The 21,458-nt window shown below is 44.5% G+C and overlaps 1 protein-coding gene across 1 annotated transcript in view; it reads left to right on the top strand.

Annotated features, from left to right (window-relative positions):
- LOC109894960 (tight junction protein ZO-2) overlaps positions 1-21,458 on the top strand; it is a 185,609-nt gene that overhangs the window by 127,584 nt on the left and 36,567 nt on the right. The window contains exons 3-7 of the mRNA XM_031829493.1: positions 5,020-5,144; positions 5,592-5,694; positions 9,179-9,821; positions 9,980-10,083; positions 11,101-11,254. Of these exons, the coding sequence (XP_031685353.1) occupies positions 5,020-5,144; positions 5,592-5,694; positions 9,179-9,821; positions 9,980-10,083; positions 11,101-11,254 (1,129 nt within the window). The remainder of the gene's footprint in view (positions 1-5,019; positions 5,145-5,591; positions 5,695-9,178; positions 9,822-9,979; positions 10,084-11,100; positions 11,255-21,458) is intronic.

Here is a 21,458-nt window from a genome sequence, read left to right as displayed (position 1 = left end):
AACTGCTACCCTTTTTAGAACGAGGCAGAGGACCCACACAGTCAATAATCAGATATTCAAAAGGTTGGCTGAGTACAGGAATAGGAAACAATGGTACTGGTTTAATAGCTTGATTAGGCTTACCAGTTAATTGACAGGTGTGACAAGTTTTGATAAAATCAGAAACATCCCTCTTTAATCTAGGCCAATAGAAATGTCTTAATATGCGATTGTAGGTTTTCCTCACCCCCATATGTCCAGCAACGTCGCTGTGAGAAGTTTCCAACACCAACTCACGAAGCTTAACTGGTACAACAACCTGACTAATTGCCTCCCCCAGAAAACAACTATCATGAGACACCCACTTTCTCATCAGGACATCCTCTTGGAGAAAATAGCCATGGGCGACATCTCCCAACTGTTCTACAGGCACAATTTGATCACGCAACTCTTCCAATGTGGGGTCATCCCGTTGCGCATTGATTAGATCTGACCGGGTTACAGATAACGGGATAACAGGGAAAACAGTGACATACTTTGTATTATTATCATCATTAGTCGGCGCAGTAACCAGTTCGCCACGGCTCATAGAACGTGTCACTGCACACGCAGAGAACACCTCTGGGAAACTCTGTACACTCTCATCAGGAATCCCAACAAATGACGGCTTAGTGGAAACCACTAGAGATGGAAACACGACTGGCCATACACGCTCACCAGCCAAGTTATTCCCAAGGATAACGTCGATACCCTCAATAGGCAACGAAGGACGCACCCCCACAACAACTTCACCCTTCACCAGCCCACAATCCAACATCAGTTTATGCAATGGAACTGACAGAGTGTTCAAACCTATTCCCCTAATTAGAACACTATTCCCGGAATCAGTCTCAGCAGAAAAGGGTAACACAGACTCCAACACAAATGATTCAGAGGCACCTGTGTCTCTCAGGATCTTCACTGGCACTAGGTCTTTACTTCCTAACATAGACACAAAACCTTCCGTAATGAAAGGTAAATAGTCTGGATCAATATGGACTTTCACATTCTCCTGGGCTTGAGGAAATGAGTCATGAGTGAACTGATGTGGAACAGGTGCAGCTAACGCGGTAGGCTTAGATTTAGCATAAGCACCCTTTGACCTGAGAAGTGGACATTCGTTTTTCCAATGACCTGAACCTTGACAGTAGTGACACTCCTGCCCAAAGTCAGCTTTACCATGGGAGTCAGGCTCAACCCTAGTTGAATAGAACTCTGCCCGTGAACCAAAGTATCTCGGTGAGCGAAGCCCAAATCTATCCGAACGCCCCCACTCTTTCCGAATACGGGGCTCTGCAAAGACACTTTTGTGAGTCAACACATACTCGTCCGCCAAAACCGCAGCTTCAGCAACATTCTTTACTTTCTGTTCGTTAATATACGTGGCAATACGATCAGGAATTGTGTCCTTAAATTGCTCTAACATAATCAGATCACACAGCCCTTGGAAAGTCACAACTGCAGAGGCGGAACACCAGCGATTAAACTGTAAAGATAACTGTCGCGCAAACTCAACATGAGTCTGCTTATCATCCCTTTTTAAAGTTCTAAATCATTGGCAGTAAGCCTCAGGGACCAGTTCATAAATCTGTAACACAGCTGTTTTAACTTTATCATAACTGGTACTGTCTAGTGCACTAAGAGCTGAATATGCTTCCTGTGCTTTACCAGTCAGCACACACTGCAACATTAAAGTGCGGTCAGAATCAGGCCAACTCCTAGCGTCAGCAACCCGCTCAAACAACGAAAAGAATGTCTTGGGGTCCTTTTCATTAAACTGAGGCAATAACCGTAAGTTCCCAACAATATCAAATGTCTCTGGGGCACGACCAAAGGCAGAACTACCCCTAGGTAAATCTGGGTCACCTTCCCAAAACAAACTCTCCCCTGAGATCTTTCCTTCCCTAACCAACTCTATACGTTCTTGTTGCAACTTGATTTTAGCACGCTCCATATCTTGTTTAAATGCCAATTCCTTTTCATATTTTACACGATCATGCTCTAGCTTCTCACGATCATGCTGCCGATCATGCTCTAGCTTCTCACGATCATGCTGCCGATCATGCTCTCTCTTCTCACGATCATGCTCCAGCTGTAACAAAAGCAGTTCTTTCTGCTGTTCAAAAAGAAGGCTACTAGGGCTAACCGATGGAATGGCCATTGTAACGTTATGGGGAGACGACAAATCCTCAGCAGAGGCTGGCCCAGTGGTAACTTCAAGAATACCACTCTCCATCAGATTGGCCTTCAATATCAACCTAATAGAATTCTTTAGACGTTTATCACTAATCTCAACCTTGTAGTGTTCCGCGACCTTCAACAGCTGTTCTTTAGTACCTAAATCTAACAATTCCTCTGATGGAGAGCGAATGAACTTATCTACATAAGATGCCATAATCACAAAAAAATAAAAATAATTCTCGCTCTTCCCTTCTGCTGACCACACCAGACCACAACCAGAGAATTGACAATCACCCTGAGCACCACAGAAGAGAGAAGAGATACGGAGCTTCCCCAAAACCTACAATAACTCAACCCTAGTCTTCGTGCAGATTTGCGGTGGGAATTTACGCACTGTAGCCCGCTGGCAAGGAAAAACTCCCCAGCATGCTGGCAAATTCCACCAAGCCACGGATGTGCCCCCGAGACAACTGCTCAGTCCACAGACACCACACAAGAATAACAAACATTAACCATGCCCAACATATTCCAAAAAATGAAACACGTCGCTAAACCTATCAGGGGAAAAAGGCTATAGCTCCGGGTAGCAAGTTCCACTACCCTACACAAATCTCCTACACAGCCGATTTACTCACCTCCTCAGACTGACTTCCCAACAGAAAGTAGAACAAGATTTTCCAGGCTAGGCAGGGCCTGGAAACTAACCATTCTCTCTCCAACGCAGCCCACAAACCAAACAACAAAGGCAACCAATACTGGGCCTATCAAACTCAATATGCAAACCAAACACGTACCTCCACGGTCTCCCAAACCAATAGTTCAAATATCCCGGATGAGCCCCCACTTGTCACGAACCGGCTCAAAGCCCGTAACAAAGGGAGACAACGTGGAGATAAGGAGTAACAAAATATATATTTATTAACTAAAGCAACTAAGGAAAATATACAATGGTGTGTGTAATCAGTAGTGTAAGTGAGTGTTTTGCATGCATGAATGTGATAATGCAGGGTGTTGAAAGGTGCCAAAGCAAACAAACAAACAAAAGGCCACCAAGAATCACAACACAATCTACAAAGGTGTCTGCATGGAGAGAGTCTCCTCCATGAATGGGGAAGTGGTGTATTTATCCTGGGAGACACCGGGCCCAGGTGTTTCCCATGTAGCTGACGACCCTCCCAACTCCGCCCACCAGCATCCTAATAAGGAAATAACAGAGAGAGAATACGGCAGACAGAGTGGGAGGGTCGTCACAGTCTCTCTACCTGTCTCTCTACCTGGTTACCTGTCTCTCTACCTGGTTACCTGTCTCTCTACCTGGTTACCTGTCTCTCTACCTGGCTACCTGTCTCTCTATCCGGCTACCTGTCGCTCTACCTGGCTACCTGTCTCTCTACCTGGCTACCTGTCTCTCTACCTGTCTACCTGCCTCTCTACCTGTCTCTCTACCTGGTTACCTGTCTCTCTACCTGTCTCTCTACCTGGCTATATGTCTCTCTACCTGTCTCTCTACCTGGCTATATGTCTCTCTACCTGGCTACCTGTCTCTCTACCTGTCTCTCTATCTGGCTATATGTCTCTCTACCTGTCTCTCTACCTGGCTACCTGTCTCTCTACCTCGCTACACGTCTCTCTACCTGTCTCTCTACCTGGCTACCTGCCTCTCTACCTGTCTCTCTACCTGGCTACCTGTCTCTCTACCTGGCTACATGTCTCCCTACCTGTCTACCTGTCTGGCTACCTGTCTCTCTACCTGGCTACATGTCTCCCTACCTGTCTACCTGTCTGGCTACCTGTCTCTCTACCTGGCTACATGTCTGGCTACCTGTCTCTCTACCTGGCTACCTGTCTCTCTACCTGGCTACCTGTCTCTCTACCTGGTTACCTGTCTCTCTACCTGGCTACCTGTCTCTCTACCTGGCTACCTGGCTCTATCTGGTTACCTGGCTACCTGTCTCTCTACCTGGTTACCTGTCTCTCTACCTGGTTACCTGTCTCTCTACCCGTCTCTCTACCTGTCTCTACCTGGTTACCTGTCTCTCTACCTGTCTCCCTACCTGTCTCTCTACCTGGCTACCTGTCTCTCTACCTGGCTACCTGTCTCTCTACCTGTCTCTCTACCTGGCTACCTGTCTCTCTACCTGGTTACCTGTCTCTCTACCTGGCTACCTGTCTCTCTACCTGGCTACCTGTCTCTCTACCTGGTTACCTGTCTCTCTACCTGGTTACCTGTCTCTCTACCTGGTTACCTGTCTCTCTACCTGGCTACCTGTCTCTCTACCTGGCTACCTGTCTCTCTACCTGGCTACCTGTCTCTCTACCTGGTTACCTGTCTCTCTACCTGTCTCTCTACCTGTCTCTCTACCTGTCTCTCTACCTGTCTCTCTACCTGGTTACCTGTCTCTCTACCTGTCTCTCTACCTGGTTACCTGTCTCTCTACCTGTCTCTCTACCTGGCTACCTGTCTCTCTACCTGGCTACCTGTCTCTCTACCTGTCTACCTGTCTCTACCTGGTTACCTGTCTGTCTACCTGTCTACCTGTCTCTCTACCTGTATGGCTACCTGTCTGTATACCTGTTTCTCTACCTGTCAACCTGTCTGTCTACTCTCTCATTCCATTTCAACCCGTTAACCCATCCAGTGCCACCTCTCTCTACCTGTCCGGCTACCTGTCTGGCTACCTGTCCGGCTACCTGTCCGGATAACTGTTTCAACCCATTTTAGTGTACTTGTTTGTCTGACCTTCCTTCTCCATTTCAATGCTGTATATTTTTATTTGCCCAACCCCCAACTAAACTCTCTCTCCTCCCTCCTTCCTCTAGGACTCCAAGATGGGGTTCGGTATCGCCGTGTCGGGGGGACGGGACAACCCCAACGTGGATAACGGAGAGATGTCAATCATCGTGTCAGACGTCCTACAGGGTGGACCAGCCGACGGACTCCTGTTGTATGCTACACCACTTCCTCTTACATCATTAACTAACTAGACCTCACTGAGTTTTTTCAAAACTTTAATGCTGTTATTAATTAATGGATTTTTTGCCGAATATGTCAGGAAGTCAGTTAAAGGGATATCGTCATTGTGGTTGCTGGTGCCGGAAGCCATCGGGTCTCATTTCAATAGTGTGAAGTCACTTCCTGGTCTCTTGTCCTTCATCTGCACTGATCTAAAAAAAAAAGTACAAATAAAAACGATATGGTTAATCAATATGGTTGACATCGTCTGGGAAAAGACTTTCATCTACGCAGATGAATGGAAAGAAACCAGGATAGGAAGCTACTTTTGCCTATAGAAATGCAGCTAGGCTGTTCCAGGAATGATGACGTTCTAATGTACTCTTTCATGTGTGTTTTGTTGTTCTATGTTAACGGTACGTTGTGTTCTCTCCTCCAGTGAGAAAGATCGTGTGATCCAGGTCAACTCCATCCTCATGGACAACGTGCCTCATTCCTTCGCTGTGCAGCAGTTACGCAAATGTGGGAAGACCGCCAAGATAGTGAGTATCGGTGTGCATAGTGTGTTGATGTTTTTAGTAGCTAGCTGAAATGTTAAAAAGTAGCCAAGATAGTGAGTATCGGTGTGCATAGTGTGTTGATGTTGTTAGTAGCTAGCTGAAATGTTAAAAAGTAGCCAAGATGGTGAGTATCGGTGTGCATAGTGTGTTGATGTTGTTAGTAGCTAGCTGAAATGTTAAAAAGTAGCCAAGATAGTGAGTATCGGTGTGCATAGTGTGTTGATGTTGTTAGTAGCTAGCTGAAATGTTAAAAAGTAGCCAAGATAGTGAGTATCGGTGTGCATAGTGTGTTGATGTTGTTAGTAGCTAGCTGAAATGTTAAAAAGTAGCCAAGATGGTGAGTATCGGTGTGCATAGTGTGTTGATGTTAGTAGCTAGCTGAAATGTTAAAAAGTAGCCAAGATAGTGAGTATCGGTGTGCATAGTGTGTTGATGTTGTTAGTAGCTAGCTGAAATGTTAAAAAGTAGCCAAGATAGCGAGTATCGGTGTGCATAGTGTGTTGATGTTGTTAGTAGCTAGCTGAAATGTTAAAAAGTAGCCAAGATAGTGAGTATCGGTGTGCATAGTGTGTTGATGTTGTTAGTAGCTAGCTGAAATGTTAAAAAGTAGCCAAGATAGTGAGTATCGGTGTGCATAGTGTGTTGATGTTGTTAGTAGCTAGCTGAAATGTTAAAAAGTAGCCAAGATAGTGAGTATCGGTGTGCATAGTGTGTTGATGTTGTTAGTAGCTAGCTGAAATGTTAAAAAGTAGCCAAGATGGTGAGTATCGGTGTGCATAGTGTGTTGATGTTAGTAGCTAGCTGAAATGTTAAAAAGTAGCCAAGATAGTGAGTATCGGTGTGCATAGTGTGTTGATGTTGTTAGTAGCTAGCTGAAATGTTAAAAAGTAGCCAAGATAGTGAGTATCGGTGTGCATAGTGTGTTGATGTTGTTAGTAGCTAGCTGAAATGTTAAAAAGTAGCCAAGATAGTGAGTATCGGTGTGCATAGTGTGTTGATGTTGTTAGTAGCTAGCTGAAATGTTAAAAAGTAGCCAAGATAGTGAGTATCGGTGTGCATAGTGTGTTGATGTTGTTAGTAGCTAGCTGAAATGTTAAAAAGTAGCCAAGATAGTGAGTATCGGTGTGCATAGTGTGTTGATGTTAGTAGCTAGCTGAAATGTTAAACAGTAGCCAAGATAGTGAGCATCGGTGTGCATAGTGTGTTGATGTTGTTAGTAGCTAGCTGAAATGTTAAAAAGTAGCCAAGATAGTGAGTATCGGTGTGCATAGTGTGTTGATGTTGTTAGTAGCTAGCTGAAATGTTAAAAAGTAGCCAAGATAGTGAGTATCGGTGTGCATAGTGTGTTGATGTTGTTAGTAGCTAGCTGAAATGTTAAAAAGTAGCCAAGATAGTGAGTATCGGTGTGCATAGTGTGTTGATGTTTTTAGTAGCTAGCTGAAATGTTAAAAAGTAGTCAAGATGGTGAGTACCATATATGATAGAATATGTTAGGCCGTAAGGACATTGACAATATGACAATCTATTCAACATATGAACACAGGGATGGCATAGAATTGACATTCATCCTGCTGTAGCTGCTAGCTTAGCCACGACAGACAGACGGACGGACGGACGGACAGACAGACAGGAGACATTGTAGCAGCTAGTTGTAACATTGTGACAGTGAATCACCTAGAGCACCATGCAGCCACAGTACTGCCTTCTGAGCTGTTTAACACTGTCAGTCCACGGAGCTGTTTAACACTGTCAGTCCACGGAGCTGTTTAACACTGTCAGTCCAGGGAACTGTTTAACACTGTCAGTCCAGGGAGCTGTTTAACACTGTCAGTCCAGGGAGCTGTTTAACACTGTCAGTCCACGGAGCTGTTTAGCACTGTCAGTCCAGGGAGCTGTTTAACACTGTCAGTCCAGGGAGCTGTTTAACACTGTCAGTCCACGGAGCTGTTTAACACTGTCAGTCCAGGGAGCTGTTTAACACTGTCAGTCCAGGGAGCTGTTTAACACTGTCAGTCCAGGGAGCTGTTTAACACTGTCAGTCCACGGAGCTGTTTAACACTGTCAGTCCACGGAGCTGTTTAACACTGTCAGTCCACGGTGCTGTTTAACACTGTCAGTCCCCAGAGCTGTTTAACACTGTCAGTCCACGGAGCTGTTTAACACTGTCAGTCCACGGAGCTGTTTAACACTGTCAGTCCACGGAGCTGTTTAACACTGTCAGTCCAGGGAGCTGTTTAACACTGTCAGTCCACGGAGCTGTATAACACTCAGTCCACGGTGCTGTTTAACTTCTTATGGGCATGTGGGAGAGTAGCGTCCCACCTGGCCAACATCCGGTGAAATTGTAAAGCGCGAAAGTCAACCTACAGAATTATAAATATTTAACTTTCATAAAATCATTACAGCTGTATTACAGCTTAACTTCCTGTTAATCGCTGAGTCAGATTCAAAATGGCTTTATGGCGAAAGCACACCATGCGATTATCTGAGGACAGCGCCCCGCATACAAAAGCATGAAAAACATATTTCAACCAGGCAGGTGTGCCACGAAAGTCAGAAATAGCGACATAATAAATGCCTTACCTTTGATGATGATCTTCTGTTGGCACTCCAAAAGGTCCCAGATACAAAATGAATCCCAAACGTTACTAATAAACTTCTCCAATCAAGTCAAACAACGTTTATAATCAAACCTTAGGTACCCTAATACGTAAATAAACGACCAAATTTAAGAATCGTTATTGTCTTTACCGGAGAAATATACCAAAGAACACACTCTCTTCCACGCGCTTGGAAACACTACGGCCAAAGTGGGAGCCACCTAGAAAAACTACAATTTCTGGCTCATTTTTCCAAAAACCAGCATGAAACTCTTTATAAAGACTGTTGACATCTAGTGGAATCCCTAGGAACTGCAATCTGGGAGGATTTCACCTGATAATAAAAGTGACAGCCATTGAAAACAGTGGAAGGCTGAAATAATTTTTTTGGGGGGGATGGTTTGTCCTCGGGGTTTTGCCTGCCATATCAGTTCTGTTATACTCACAGACATAGTTTAAGAAACTTTAGTGTTTTCTATCCAAATCTACCAATTATATGCATATCCTAGCTTCTGGGCCTGAGTAACAGGCAGTTTACTTTGGGCACGCTTTTCATCCGGACGTGAAAATACTGCCCCCTACCCAAGAGAGGTTAACACTGACACATCTTTAATACTGCTTAGCCCAAAATAACCCTACTTCCCCGCTCTTTCTCCCGGCTCTCTCTCTCTCTGTGTGTGTGTGTGTCTGTGTCTGTGTGTCTGTGTGTCTGTGTGTCAGTCTCTTGGGTGTTTTGTTGCACGTGTTATCTTCTGTGATCCTTTCCATCAAAATGTAGCATTGAGCATTGAGCATATGCTCTCTGCACAGCAATACAAAGTGTAATGGTTGACCCTGTCTGCCTCTCTGTGTGTGCTTCTCCTCAGACGGTGAAGAGACCTCGGAAGGTGGCTATCCACTCCCTGAAGCACCCCCCCTCCCCCGGCGGCGAAAGTCGAGACTTCGGCACCATCCGTTACTACGATGCCGATGACAACCAGAGTGACGGGGGCTGGCAACGTGGCAAAGGTGGGCCCGGTTTCACCCACGAGCCTCGTGACCTCACCCCCGACAACAAGAACTACCTGGACCCCGACTACGGCAGCCGCGGTAATCGGGGGAGGAGCCGGGGGAGGAGCCAGGAGAGGGCATCGCCGAGCCCCGAGCATCGCCGCGACAACAGCAAGGGGCGGGCCTTGGACCGGGAGCCGCCCAGTCCCGAGAGGCTGCGGTATCCACGGGAACGCAGCCGGGGGAGGAGCACGGACCGGGAGAGAGGAGGAGGGGGAGGAGGGAGTCCAGGTGGGAGGAGCTACGGCCGGGACGACAGCTACGAGCGTGGAGGGGGGAGGTACGGGGATGTGGGAGGTACTGGAGGGAGGATTGTGAAGAGTAAGAGTAGAGACCAACTCCAGGAGCCTTCCTCCCCGGACCTCCCAAGAGGAGGAGGAGGCGGAGGAGGAGCTAGAGACTTGGAGCCCCTGGAGAAACCTGTTAACGTCCTGCTGGTCAAGAACAGACCCAACGAAGGTACCAGACATAGTCTACTACAGTAACTAACCCAACGAAGGTACCAGACATAGTCTACTACAGTAACTAAAGGTCAGAGGTTACGGGGGGTTTTAAGGTCAGGCTTGAGGTATATTCTCTGGTGACTGCAGCTAGTCACTAACTGTGTGTCTGTCTAGAGTACGGTCTGCGCCTGGGCAGTCAGATCTTCATCAAGGAAATGACCAGTACAGGACTGGCTACCAAGGACGGAAACTTACAGGAGGGAGACATCATTCTCAAGGTCTACAGACACTCACACAATTAATCTCTTTCTCACACTCAAATATCTTGTCACACATCTTCACACACACACACACTCTCAATTTCAATTTAATTGGTCGTCATAGGCATGACTGCAAAGTAGGATGCTGCCAGATGTTTCATTTTTAATCGCTTCCCCCATTCCTCTCTTCATCTCACACCCAAACTGTCAAATCACTACCCCACTGATTTATACTCTACTTTCTGTTTCTCTGTTATTCCTCACTTTCCTCTCTCTTTTCTCCTCACTCTCCTCTCTGTCCTCTCTCTTTTCTCCTCACTCTCCTCTCTGTCCTCTCTCTTTTCTCCTCACTCTCCTCTCTGTCCTCTCTCTTTTCTCCTCACTCTCCTCTCTGTCCTCTCTCTTTTCTCCTCTCTGTCCTCTCTCTTTTCTCCTCACTCTCCTCTCTGTCCTCTCTCTTTTCTCCTCACTCTCCTCTCTGTCCTCTCTCTTTTCTCCTCACTCTCCTCTCTGTCCTCTCTCTTTTCTCCTCACTCTCCTCTCTGTCCTCTCTCTTTTCTCCTCACTCTCCTCTCTGTCCTCTCTCTTTTCTCCTCACTCTCCTCTCTGTCCTCTCTCTTTTCTCCTCACTCTCCTCTCTGTCCTCTCTCTTTTCTCCTCTCTTCTCTCCTCTTTTCTCCTCTTCACTTTTCTCCTCTCTTCACAATCCTCTCTCCTTTCTCTCCTCTCCTCTCTTCACACTCCTCTCTCCTTTCTCTCCTATCCTCTCTCCTCTCCTTTCTCTCTCCTTTCCTCTCCTCTCGCCTCTCTTCACTCCTCTTCTCTCGCCTCTTCTCTCCTATATCTCCTCTCCTCACTCTCCTCTCCTCACTCCTCCTCTCGCCTCTTCTCTCCTCTTCTCTTGCCTCTTCTCTCCTATAACTCCTCTCTCCTCTCCTCTTCACTCCTATATCTCCTCTCCTCAAACTCCTCTCCTCTCCTGTCCTCTCCTCACTCTCCTCTCCTCTCTGCTTCCGATCTCCTCCCTCTCTTCAGATCAATGGGACAGTAACAGAGAACCTGTCTCTGAACGATGCAGGGAAGCTCATTGAGAAGTCTAGAGGAAAACTCCAGCTGGTCATCCAGAGAGACCGGAGACAGATCCTCATCCGTATCCCGCCCCTCGTCGACTCTGACTCCGAACCTGACGGTGAGTGACTGACTGGGGAGTGATGGGGATGACAGACATCTGTTCTGACCAATGGCAGAGCAGTATTCACAGAATATAGTTGTTTGTGTGAGTTATATTCCCTGTAGAAAGTCCCAGAAGTTGAGAGTGTGTTGGTTTTCTCTGCTCCACTGACGTGTCATCGATCACTGTACTAGTGTTGCGCTGTATATCGAAACTTCGGTACTTTTTGGATACTAAAACATGAAAAAACGGTTCAGTACTATACTGAAAAAAAAAAACTTTTGGTACTTCTGTACAAATGTGTCTCGTGTCATAGAGATTGAGAGGATCCAGTCTGTCTAGTAATTTGTCTGAATGTTCTCAAGGGGGCAGTAGTAAGCTAGCCAGGCTACTTGTCTTCTCAAGGGGACAGTAGTAAGCTATCCAGGCTACGTGTCTTCTCAAGGGGGCAGTAGTAAGCTAGCCAGGCTATGTGTCTTCTCAAGGGGGCAGTAGTAAGCTAGACAGGCTACGTGTCTTCTCAAAGGGGCAGTAGTAAGCTAGGCAGGCTACGTGTCCTCTCAAGGGGGCAGTAGTAAGCTAGCCAGGCTACGTGTCTTCTCAAGGGGGCAGTAGTAAGCTAGCCAGGCTACGTGTCTTCTCAAGGGGGCAGTAGTAAGCTAGCCAGGCTACTTGCACATGCAGCTGACACGGCGCGTGTTTCTCATGAAAACATCGTACCTCCACGCCCGTAGCTTGTTGACTAGACTGGCTCCAGAAGTGAACTATGGGAATACTGAAACACCTAAACAAAAGGTGTTACAAAACTACATAAACACAACATTTGCATTGTGAAATTATTCTACTAGCAACTAAATTCAGGTTACATGAACATAATATATTCAGCATGACATTCATGTGAGCGTTGTAATATAATGACAACCCAAAAGTAATGTCGTCACAACGTAGCTATGACAGCAATATATTTAGCTAGACTACTTTACTTTTGTCTGGGCTTGCTATCAGTATGTGATGTGCAGTTCACGAACGATTCATTCACTGGGGATCTTCATCAAATCAAATCAAATCTGCTCAACAAACTGGAATTGGAGAACGACTCGTTTGGGGATCGACATTGTGCTTTATCCAATGGCAGTCAAATAACTGACTAGGTATCCCCCCTTTCTGTTGTACAACTGACTAGGTATCCCCCTTTCTGTTGTACAACTGACTAGGTATCCCCCTTTCTGTTGTACAACTGACTAGGTATCCCCCTTTCTGTTGTACAACTGACTAGGTATCCCCCTTTCTGTTGTACAACTGACTAGGTATCCCCCTTTCTGTTGTACAACTGACTAGGTATCCCCCTTTCTGTTGTACAACTGACTAGGTATCCCCCTTTCTGTTGTACAACTGACTAGGTATCCCCCTTTCCTTTCTGTTGTACAACTGACTAGGTACCCCCCTTTCTGTTGTACAACTGACTAGGTATCCCCCTTTCCTTTCTGTTGTATAACTGACTAGGTATCCTCCTTTCTGTTGTACAACTGACTAGGTATCCCCCTTTCTGTTGTATAACTGACTAGGTACCACCCTTTCCTTTCTGTTGTACAACTGACTAGGTATCCCCCTTTCTGTTGTACAACTGACTAGGTATCCCCCTTTCTGTTGTACAACTGACTAGGTACCCCCCTTTCCTTTCTGTTGTACAACTGACTAGGTATCCCCCTTTCTGTTGTACAACTGACTAGGTACCCCCCTTTCTGTTGTACAACTGACTAGGTACCCCCCTTTCTGTTGTACAACTGACTAGGTACCCCCCTTTCTGTTGTACAACTGACTAGGTATCCCCCTTTCTGTTGTACAACTGACTAGGTACCCCCCTTTCTGTTGTACAACTGACTAGGTACCCCCCTTTCTGTTGTACAACTGACTAGGTATCCCCCTTTCTGTTGTACAACTGACTAGGTATCCCCCTTTCTGTTGTACAACTGACTAGGTATCCCCCTTTCTGTTGTACAACTGACTAGGTATCCCCCTTTCTGTTGTACAACTGACTAGGTATCCCCCTTTCTGTTGTACAACTGACTAGGTATCCCCCTTTCCTTTCTGTTGTACAACTGACTAGGTATCCCCCTTTCTGTTGTACAACTGACTAGGTATCCCCCTTTCTGTTGTACAACTGACTAGGTATCCCCCTTTCTGTTGTACAACTGACTAGGTATCCCCCTTTTCTGTTGTACAACTGACTAGGTATCCCCCTTTCCTTTCTGTTGTATAACTGACTAGGTACCCCCCTTTCTGTTGTACAACTGACTAGGTATCCCCCTTTCCTTTTTGTTGTATAACTGACTAGGTACCACCCTTTCTGTTGTACAACTGACTAGGTACCACCCTTTCTGTTGTACAACTGACTAGGTATCACCCTTTCTGTTGTACAACTGACTAGGTATCCCCCTTTCTGTTGTACAACTGACTAGGTATCCCCCTTTCTGTTGTACAACTGACTAGGTATCCCCCTTTCTGTTGTACAACTGACTAGGTATCCCCCTTTCTGTTGTACAACTGACTAGGTATCCCCCTTTCTGTTGTACAACTGACTAGGTATCTCCCTTTCTGTTGTACAACTGACTAGGTATCCCCCTTTCTGTTGTACAACTGACTAGGTACCCCCCCTTTCTGTTGTACAACTGACTAGGTATCCTCCTTTCTGTTGTACAACTGACTAGGTATCCCCCTTTCTGTTGTATAACTGACTAGGTATCCCCCTTTCCTTTCTGTTGTACAACTGACTAGGTATCCCCCTTTCCTTTCTGTTGTACAACTGACTAGGTATCCTCCTTTCTGTTGTACAACTGACTAGGTATCCCCCTTTCTGTTGTATAACTGACTAGGTACCCCCCTTTCCTTTCTGTTGTACAACTGACTAGGTATCCCCCTTTCTGTTGTACAACTGACTAGGTATCCCCCTTTCCTTTCTGTTGTATAACTGACTAGGTATCCCCCTTTCTGTTGTACAACTGACTAGGTATCCACCTTTCTGTTGTACAACTGACTAGGTATCCCCCTTTCTGTTGTACAACTGACTAGGTATCCCCCTTTCTGTTGTACAACTGACTAGGTATCCCCCTTTCTGTTGTACAACTGACTAGGTATCCCCCTTTCTGTTGTACAACTGACTAGGTACCCCCCTTTCCTTTCTGTTGTACAACTGACTAGGTATCCCCCTTTCTGTTGTACAACTGACTAGGTATCCCCCTTTCCTTTCTGTTGTATAACTGACTAGGTATCCCCCTTTCCTTTCTGTTGTACAACTGACTAGGTATCCCCCTTTCTGTTGTACAACTGACTAGGTATCCTCCTTTCTGTTGTACAACTGACTAGGTATCCTCCTTTCTGTTGTACAACTGACTAGGTATCCCCCTTTCTGTTGTACAACTGACTAGGTATCCCCCTTTCTGTTGTACAACTGACTAGGTATCCCCCTTTCTGTTGTACAACTGACTAGGTATCCCCCTTTCTGTTGTACAACTGACTAGGTATCCCCCTTTCTGTTGTACAACTGACTAGGTACCCCCCTTTCTGTTGTACAACTGACTAGGTATCCTCCTTTCTGTTGTACAACTGACTAGGTATCCCCCTTTCTGTTGTATAACTGACTAGGTATCCCCCTTTCCTTTCTGTTGTACAACTGACTAGGTATCCTCCTTTCTGTTGTACAACTGACTAGGTATCCTCCTTTCTGTTGTACAACTGACTAGGTATCCTCCTTTCTGTTGTACAACTGACTAGGTATCCCCCTTTCTGTTGTATAACTGACTAGGTACCCCCCTTTCCTTTCTGTTGTACAACTGACTAGGTATCCCCCTTTCTGTTGTATAACTGACTAGGTACCCCCCTTTCCTTTCTGTTGTACAACTGACTAGGTATCCCCCTTTCCTTTCTGTTGTACAACTGACTAGGTATCCTCCTTTCTGTTGTACAACTGACTAGGTATCCTCCTTTCTGTTGTACAACTGACTAGGTATCCTCCTTTCTGTTGTACAACTGACTAGGTATCCCCCTTTCTGTTGTATAACTGACTAGGTACCCCCCTTTCCTTTCTGTTGTACAACTGACTAGGTATCCCCCTTTCTGTTGTACAACTGACTAGGTATCCCCCTTTCTGTTGTACAACTGACTAGGTATCTCCCTTTCTGTTGTACAACTGACTAGGTATCCCCCTTTCTGTTGTACAACTGACTAGGTACCCCCCTTTCTGTTGTACAACTGACTAGGTATCCTCCTTTCTGTTGTACAACTGACTAGGTATCCCCCTTTCTGTTGTATAACTGACTAGGTATCCCCCTTTCCTTTCTGTTGTACAACTGACTAGGTATCCCCCTTTCCTTTCTGTTGTACAACTGACTAGGTATCCTCCTTTCTGTTGTACAACTGACTAGGTATCCCCCTTTCTGTTGTATAACTGACTAGGTACCCCCCTTTCCTTTCTGTTGTACAACTGACTAGGTATCCCCCTTTCTGTTGTACAACTGACTAGGTATCCCCCTTTCCTTTCTGTTGTATAACTGACTAGGTATCCCCCTTTCTGTTGTACAACTGACTAGGTATCTCCCTTTCTGTTGTACAACTGACTAGGTATCCCCCTTTCTGTTGTACAACTGACTAGGTACCCCCCTTTCTGTTGTACAACTGACTAGGTATCCTCCTTTCTGTTGTACAACTGACTAGGTATCCCCCTTTCTGTTGTATAACTGACTAGGTATCCCCCTTTCCTTTCTGTTGTACAACTGACTAGGTATCCCCCTTTCCTTTCTGTTGTACAACTGACTAGGTATCCTCCTTTCTGTTGTACAACTGACTAGGTATCCCCCTTTCTGTTGTATAACTGACTAGGTACCCCCCTTTCCTTTCTGTTGTACAACTGACTAGGTATCCCCCTTTCTGTTGTACAACTGACTAGGTATCCCCCTTTCCTTTCTGTTGTATAACTGACTAGGTATCCCCCTTTCTGTTGTACAACTGACTAGGTATCCACCTTTCTGTTGTACAACTGACTAGGTATCCCCCTTTCTGTTGTACAACTGACTAGGTATCCCCCTTTCTGTTGTACAACTGACTAGGTATCCCCCTTTCTGTTGTACAACTGACTAGGTATCCCCCTTTCTGTTGTACAACTGACTAGGTACCCCCCTTTCCTTTCTGTTGTACAACTGACTAGGTATCCCCCTTTCTGTTGTACAACTGACTAGGTATCCCCCTTTCCTTTCTGTTGTATAACTGACTAGGTATCCCCCTTTCCTTTCTGTTGTACAACTGACTAGGTATCCCCCTTTCTGTTGTACAACTGACTAGGTATCCTCCTTTCTGTTGTACAACTGACTAGGTATCCTCCTTTCTGTTGTACAACTGACTAGGTATCCCCCTTTCTGTTGTACAACTGACTAGGTATCCCCCTTTCTGTTGTACAACTGACTAGGTATCCCCCTTTCTGTTGTACAACTGACTAGGTATCCCCCTTTCTGTTGTACAACTGACTAGGTATCCCCCTTTCTGTTGTACAACTGACTAGGTACCCCCCTTTCTGTTGTACAACTGACTAGGTATCCTCCTTTCTGTTGTACAACTGACTAGGTATCCCCCTTTCTGTTGTATAACTGACTAGGTATCCCCCTTTCCTTTCTGTTGTACAACTGACTAGGTATCCTCCTTTCTGTTGTACAACTGACTAGGTATCCTCCTTTCTGTTGTACAACTGACTAGGTATCCTCCTTTCTGTTGTACAACTGACTAGGTATCCCCCTTTCTGTTGTATAACTGACTAGGTACCCCCCTTTCCTTTCTGTTGTACAACTGACTAGGTATCCCCCTTTCTGTTGTATAACTGACTAGGTACCCCCCTTTCCTTTCTGTTGTACAACTGACTAGGTATCCTCCTTTCTGTTGTACAACTGACTAGGTATCCCCCTTTCTGTTGTATAACTGACTAGGTACCCCCCTTTCCTTTCTGTTGTACAACTGACTAGGTATCCCCCTTTCTGTTGTACAACTGACTAGGTATCCCCCTTTCTGTTGTACAACTGACTAGGTATCCCCCTTTCTGTTGTACAACTGACTAGGTATCACCCTTTCCTTTCTGTTGTATAACTGACTAGGTATCCCCCTTTCTGTTGTACAACTGACTAGGTATCCCCCTTTCTGTTGTACAACTGACTAGGTATCCCCCTTTCTGTTGTACAACTGACTAGGTACCCCCCCTTTCTGTTGTACAACTGACTAGGTATCCCCCTTTCTGTTGTACAACTGACTAGGTATCCCCCTTTCTGTTGTACAACTGACTAGGTACCCCCCTTTCTGTTGTACAACTGACTAGGTACCCCCCTTTCTGTTGTACAACTGACTAGGTATCCCCCGTTCCTTTCTGTTGTACAACTGACTAGGTATCCCCCGTTCCTTTCTGCTGTACAACTGACTAGGTATCCCCCTTTCTGTTGTACAACTGACTAGGTATCCCCCGTTCCTTTCTGTTGTACAACTGACTAGGTACCCCCCTTTCTGTTGTACAACTGACTAGGTACCCCCCTTATTGTGGTTGTTGCCACAACTAGATCTTGTTTCAAATGTACCAAGAAATAATCGTATTTGTAACCAACAAATATACAATCAGCAAATGTACATTGTTTAAAGCACACATGTACAACTCTGTCAAAAAACAACAACTCCAATTAAGCCCGTTATGGTGAACGACATGTGAACGAGAGGCTTGTAGAATCATGACTCTTTTAAGTTTTCAGTTCATCGTTCACTAGTAGCGGGTCCTGCGTGCTCTGAGCATTACCAACTCAAATGAACAAAATGAGTCAAAATATTTTGACTGAATGAGTCTAAATGATTCAAGTAAGTTAAAAGAGCCGAACTTCCCATCACTACTCGCAGTAGCCAGTCATCAGCCTTGGGCGGAGCGTTGCACCCTTTTAGATGAAATGCACTATGGGAATTGTAGTATGCTATGTAAAATCCATTGCATAGCTATGGTGTGTAGAATGTTACAATATTGAAGTTTCTGAAATGAGCTTCAAAGTGTTCTATGTCATTTTGGAACCAAATAATTGATTTAATAAATACAATTATTTAGCTGTATTGAATAATGAATCATATAGGTCTACTGAATATCATTTGACCCAATACTATGAACATAGATGAGAAAATTAACCCTGATGTGTCAAATTACATTTTAAAACCGTTTAAAACCATTTTTTTATATGCTCTGAGTCTCAGATATGGTTTTGTTTAAGGAACATTGAAGGTATTCTTGTGTTATTTAATATGGTGTTTTGTTTTTGAAAGAAATAGCATATAGAATATGTTTTTATTATTTTATAATTTCAGCTGTTCTGCCAGTTATTAACATGTTGTTCAATGTTGTTGTTTTTAATAACAGTGGTTATTCTCTGATTTATAGCTAATATGCATAGTTTTTTTTGCCGTGGGATCGTTTGGTGTCAAGTATTGTTCTGGTGTCGAGTATCGTTTGGTGTCAAGTATCGTTTCGGTATCGAGTATCGTTTGGTGTCAAGTATCGTTTCGGTATCGAGTATCGTTTGGTGTCAAGTATCGTTCTGGCATCGAGTATCGTTTCGGTGTCGAGTATCGTTTGGTGTCATGTATCGTTTCGGTATCGAATATTGTTCTGGGGTCGAGTATCGTTCTGGTATCGAGTATCGTTTCGGTATCGAGTGTTGTTCTGGTATCGAGTATCGTTTCGGTATCGAGTATTGTTCTGGTATCGAGTGTCGGTATCGGGTATCGTTCTGGTGTCGAGTATCGTTCTGGTGTCGAGTATCGTTCTGGTGTCGAGTATCGTTCTGGTGTCGAGTATCGTTCTGGTATCGAGTATCGTTTCGGTATCGAGTATTGTTCTGGTATCGAGTATCATTTCGCTATTGAGTATTGTTCTGGTATCGACTCTCGTTCTGGTATCGACTCTCGTTCTGGTGTCGAGTATCGTTCTGGTGTCGAGTATCGTTCTGGTATCGAGTATCGTTTCGGTATCGAGTGTTGTTCTGGTATCGAGTATCGTTTCGGTATCGAGTATCGTTCTGGTGTCGAGTATCGTTCTGGTATCGAGTATCGTTCTGGTGTCGAGTATCGTTCTGGTATCGAGTATCGTTCTGGTGTCGAGTATCGTTTGGTGTCATGTATCGTTTCGGTATCGAATATTGTTCTGGGGTCGAGTATCGTTCTGGTATCGAGTATCGTTTCGGTATCGAGTGTTGTTCTGGTATCGAGTATCGTTTCGGTATCGAGTATTGTTCTGGTATCGAGTGTCGGTATCGGGTATCGTTCTGGTGTCGAGTATCGTTCTGGTGTCGAGTATCGTTCTGGTGTCGAGTATCGTTCTGGTGTCGAGTATCGTTCTGGTATCGAGTATCGTTTCGGTATCGAGTATTGTTCTGGTATCGAGTATCATTTCGCTATTGAGTATTGTTCTGGTATCGACTCTCGTTCTGGTATCGACTCTCGTTCTGGTGTCGAGTATCGTTCTGGTGTCGAGTATCGTTCTGGTATCGAGTATCGTTTCGGTATCGAGTGTTGTTCTGGTATCGAGTATCGTTTCGGTATCGAGTATCGTTCTGGTGTCGAGTATCGTTCTGGTATCGAGTATCGTTCTGGTGTCGAGTATCGTTCTGGTATCGAGTATCGTTCTGGTGTCGAGTATCGTTCTGGTATCGAGTATCGTTCTGGTATCGAGTATCGTTCTGGTGTCGAGTATCGTTCTGGTATCGAGTATCGTTTCGGTATTGAGTGTTGTTCTGGTATCGAGTATCGTTTCGGTATCGAGTATCGTTCTGGTATCGAGTATAGTTTCGGTATCGAGTGTTGTTCTGGTATCGAGTATCGTTTCGGTATCGAGTATTGTTTGGCATCGGGTATCATTTCAGTATCAAGTATTGTTCTAGTATCGAGTATCATTTCAGTATCGAGTATCGTTCTGGAATCGAGTATCATTTCGGTATCATATTGTTTTGGTATCGAGTATCATGATACTTAACCTGGTATCGGTATTGAAGTCAAAATTCTGGCATCGTGACAACACTACACTATACAGTACAGATTAGTGTTGCCAAGTCTCATTGGGTTGCCAAGTCTCATTGGCAACACTATACAGTCATCATGAGCATGAAAACCAACCATTCTTTGACTCAACACTGGGTGTTTCATAAGCATGAATACGGTCCAATAGGAAACATATTACAGCCGATCCAGATCAGTTTAGGAGTGTGAAGATACTCTATATTAGTCTTCAGTAGAAAACTAATTTCAAAAGTATCCAATGACATTATTTAAACATTCCTCGAGAGTAGACAGCTACCAATCAGGCCACGGCCCTGTTGAGGTAAAAAAATAAAAATCTGTCTTTTAAGGGGTTAAAAATAAAAAGGGACACGAAATGAGGTATTGTCACTGCCATGTCACAGAGGTCATCCAGTCCAATCTTAGTTTACTTCTAGGACATACAGAGTCACCTAAAGTGGTTCATTACTAGCCTAAGTACACTATTTACTAGCCTAAGTACACTATTTACTAGCCTAAGTACACTATTTACTAGCCTAAGTACACTATTTACTAGCCTAAGTACACTATTTACTAGCCTAAGTACACTATTTACTAGCCTAAGTACACTATTTACTAGCCTAAGTACACTATTTACTAGCCTAAGTACACTATTTACTAGCCTAAGTACACTATTTACTAGCCTAAGTACACTATTTACTAGCCTAAGTACACTATTTACTAGCCTAAGTACACTATTTACTAGCCTAAGTACACTATTTACTAGCCTAAGTACACTATTTACTAGCCTAAGTACACTATTTACTAGCCTAAGTACACTATTTACTAGCCTAAGTACACTATTTACTAGCCTAAGTACTTTACTAACTCATACTAGGAGGTTAAACAGAATATACAGTGTTGACCACAAAAAGAGATTTCCTCAATCGTAGCCTACAAAAGAGAAATCCTTTTTGTCTTCTCTCTTCCAGATTAAATGTCATACTTTTAGATGAAGGTCCACCCAAGACAGACTCACACTACAGTAACGTTGCCTTTAAGCTGTAAAAATGAACCATGCTACAACACTGCTACACTACTACAAGTTGTCAAGCTTTTACACTTTGCAATTACTTTTTGCTATTATACTTAATTTTTTTACCGCTTTCCTAAAACTAATAAAGTATTT

The sequence above is a fragment of the Oncorhynchus kisutch genome, linkage group LG8 (genome assembly GCF_002021735.2).
Source record: "Oncorhynchus kisutch isolate 150728-3 linkage group LG8, Okis_V2, whole genome shotgun sequence".
Classification (NCBI taxonomy): Eukaryota; Metazoa; Chordata; class Actinopteri; order Salmoniformes; family Salmonidae; genus Oncorhynchus; species Oncorhynchus kisutch.
The sequence above is the reverse complement of the archived record's forward strand: the minus strand, read 5'-3'. Positions and strand labels throughout refer to the sequence as shown.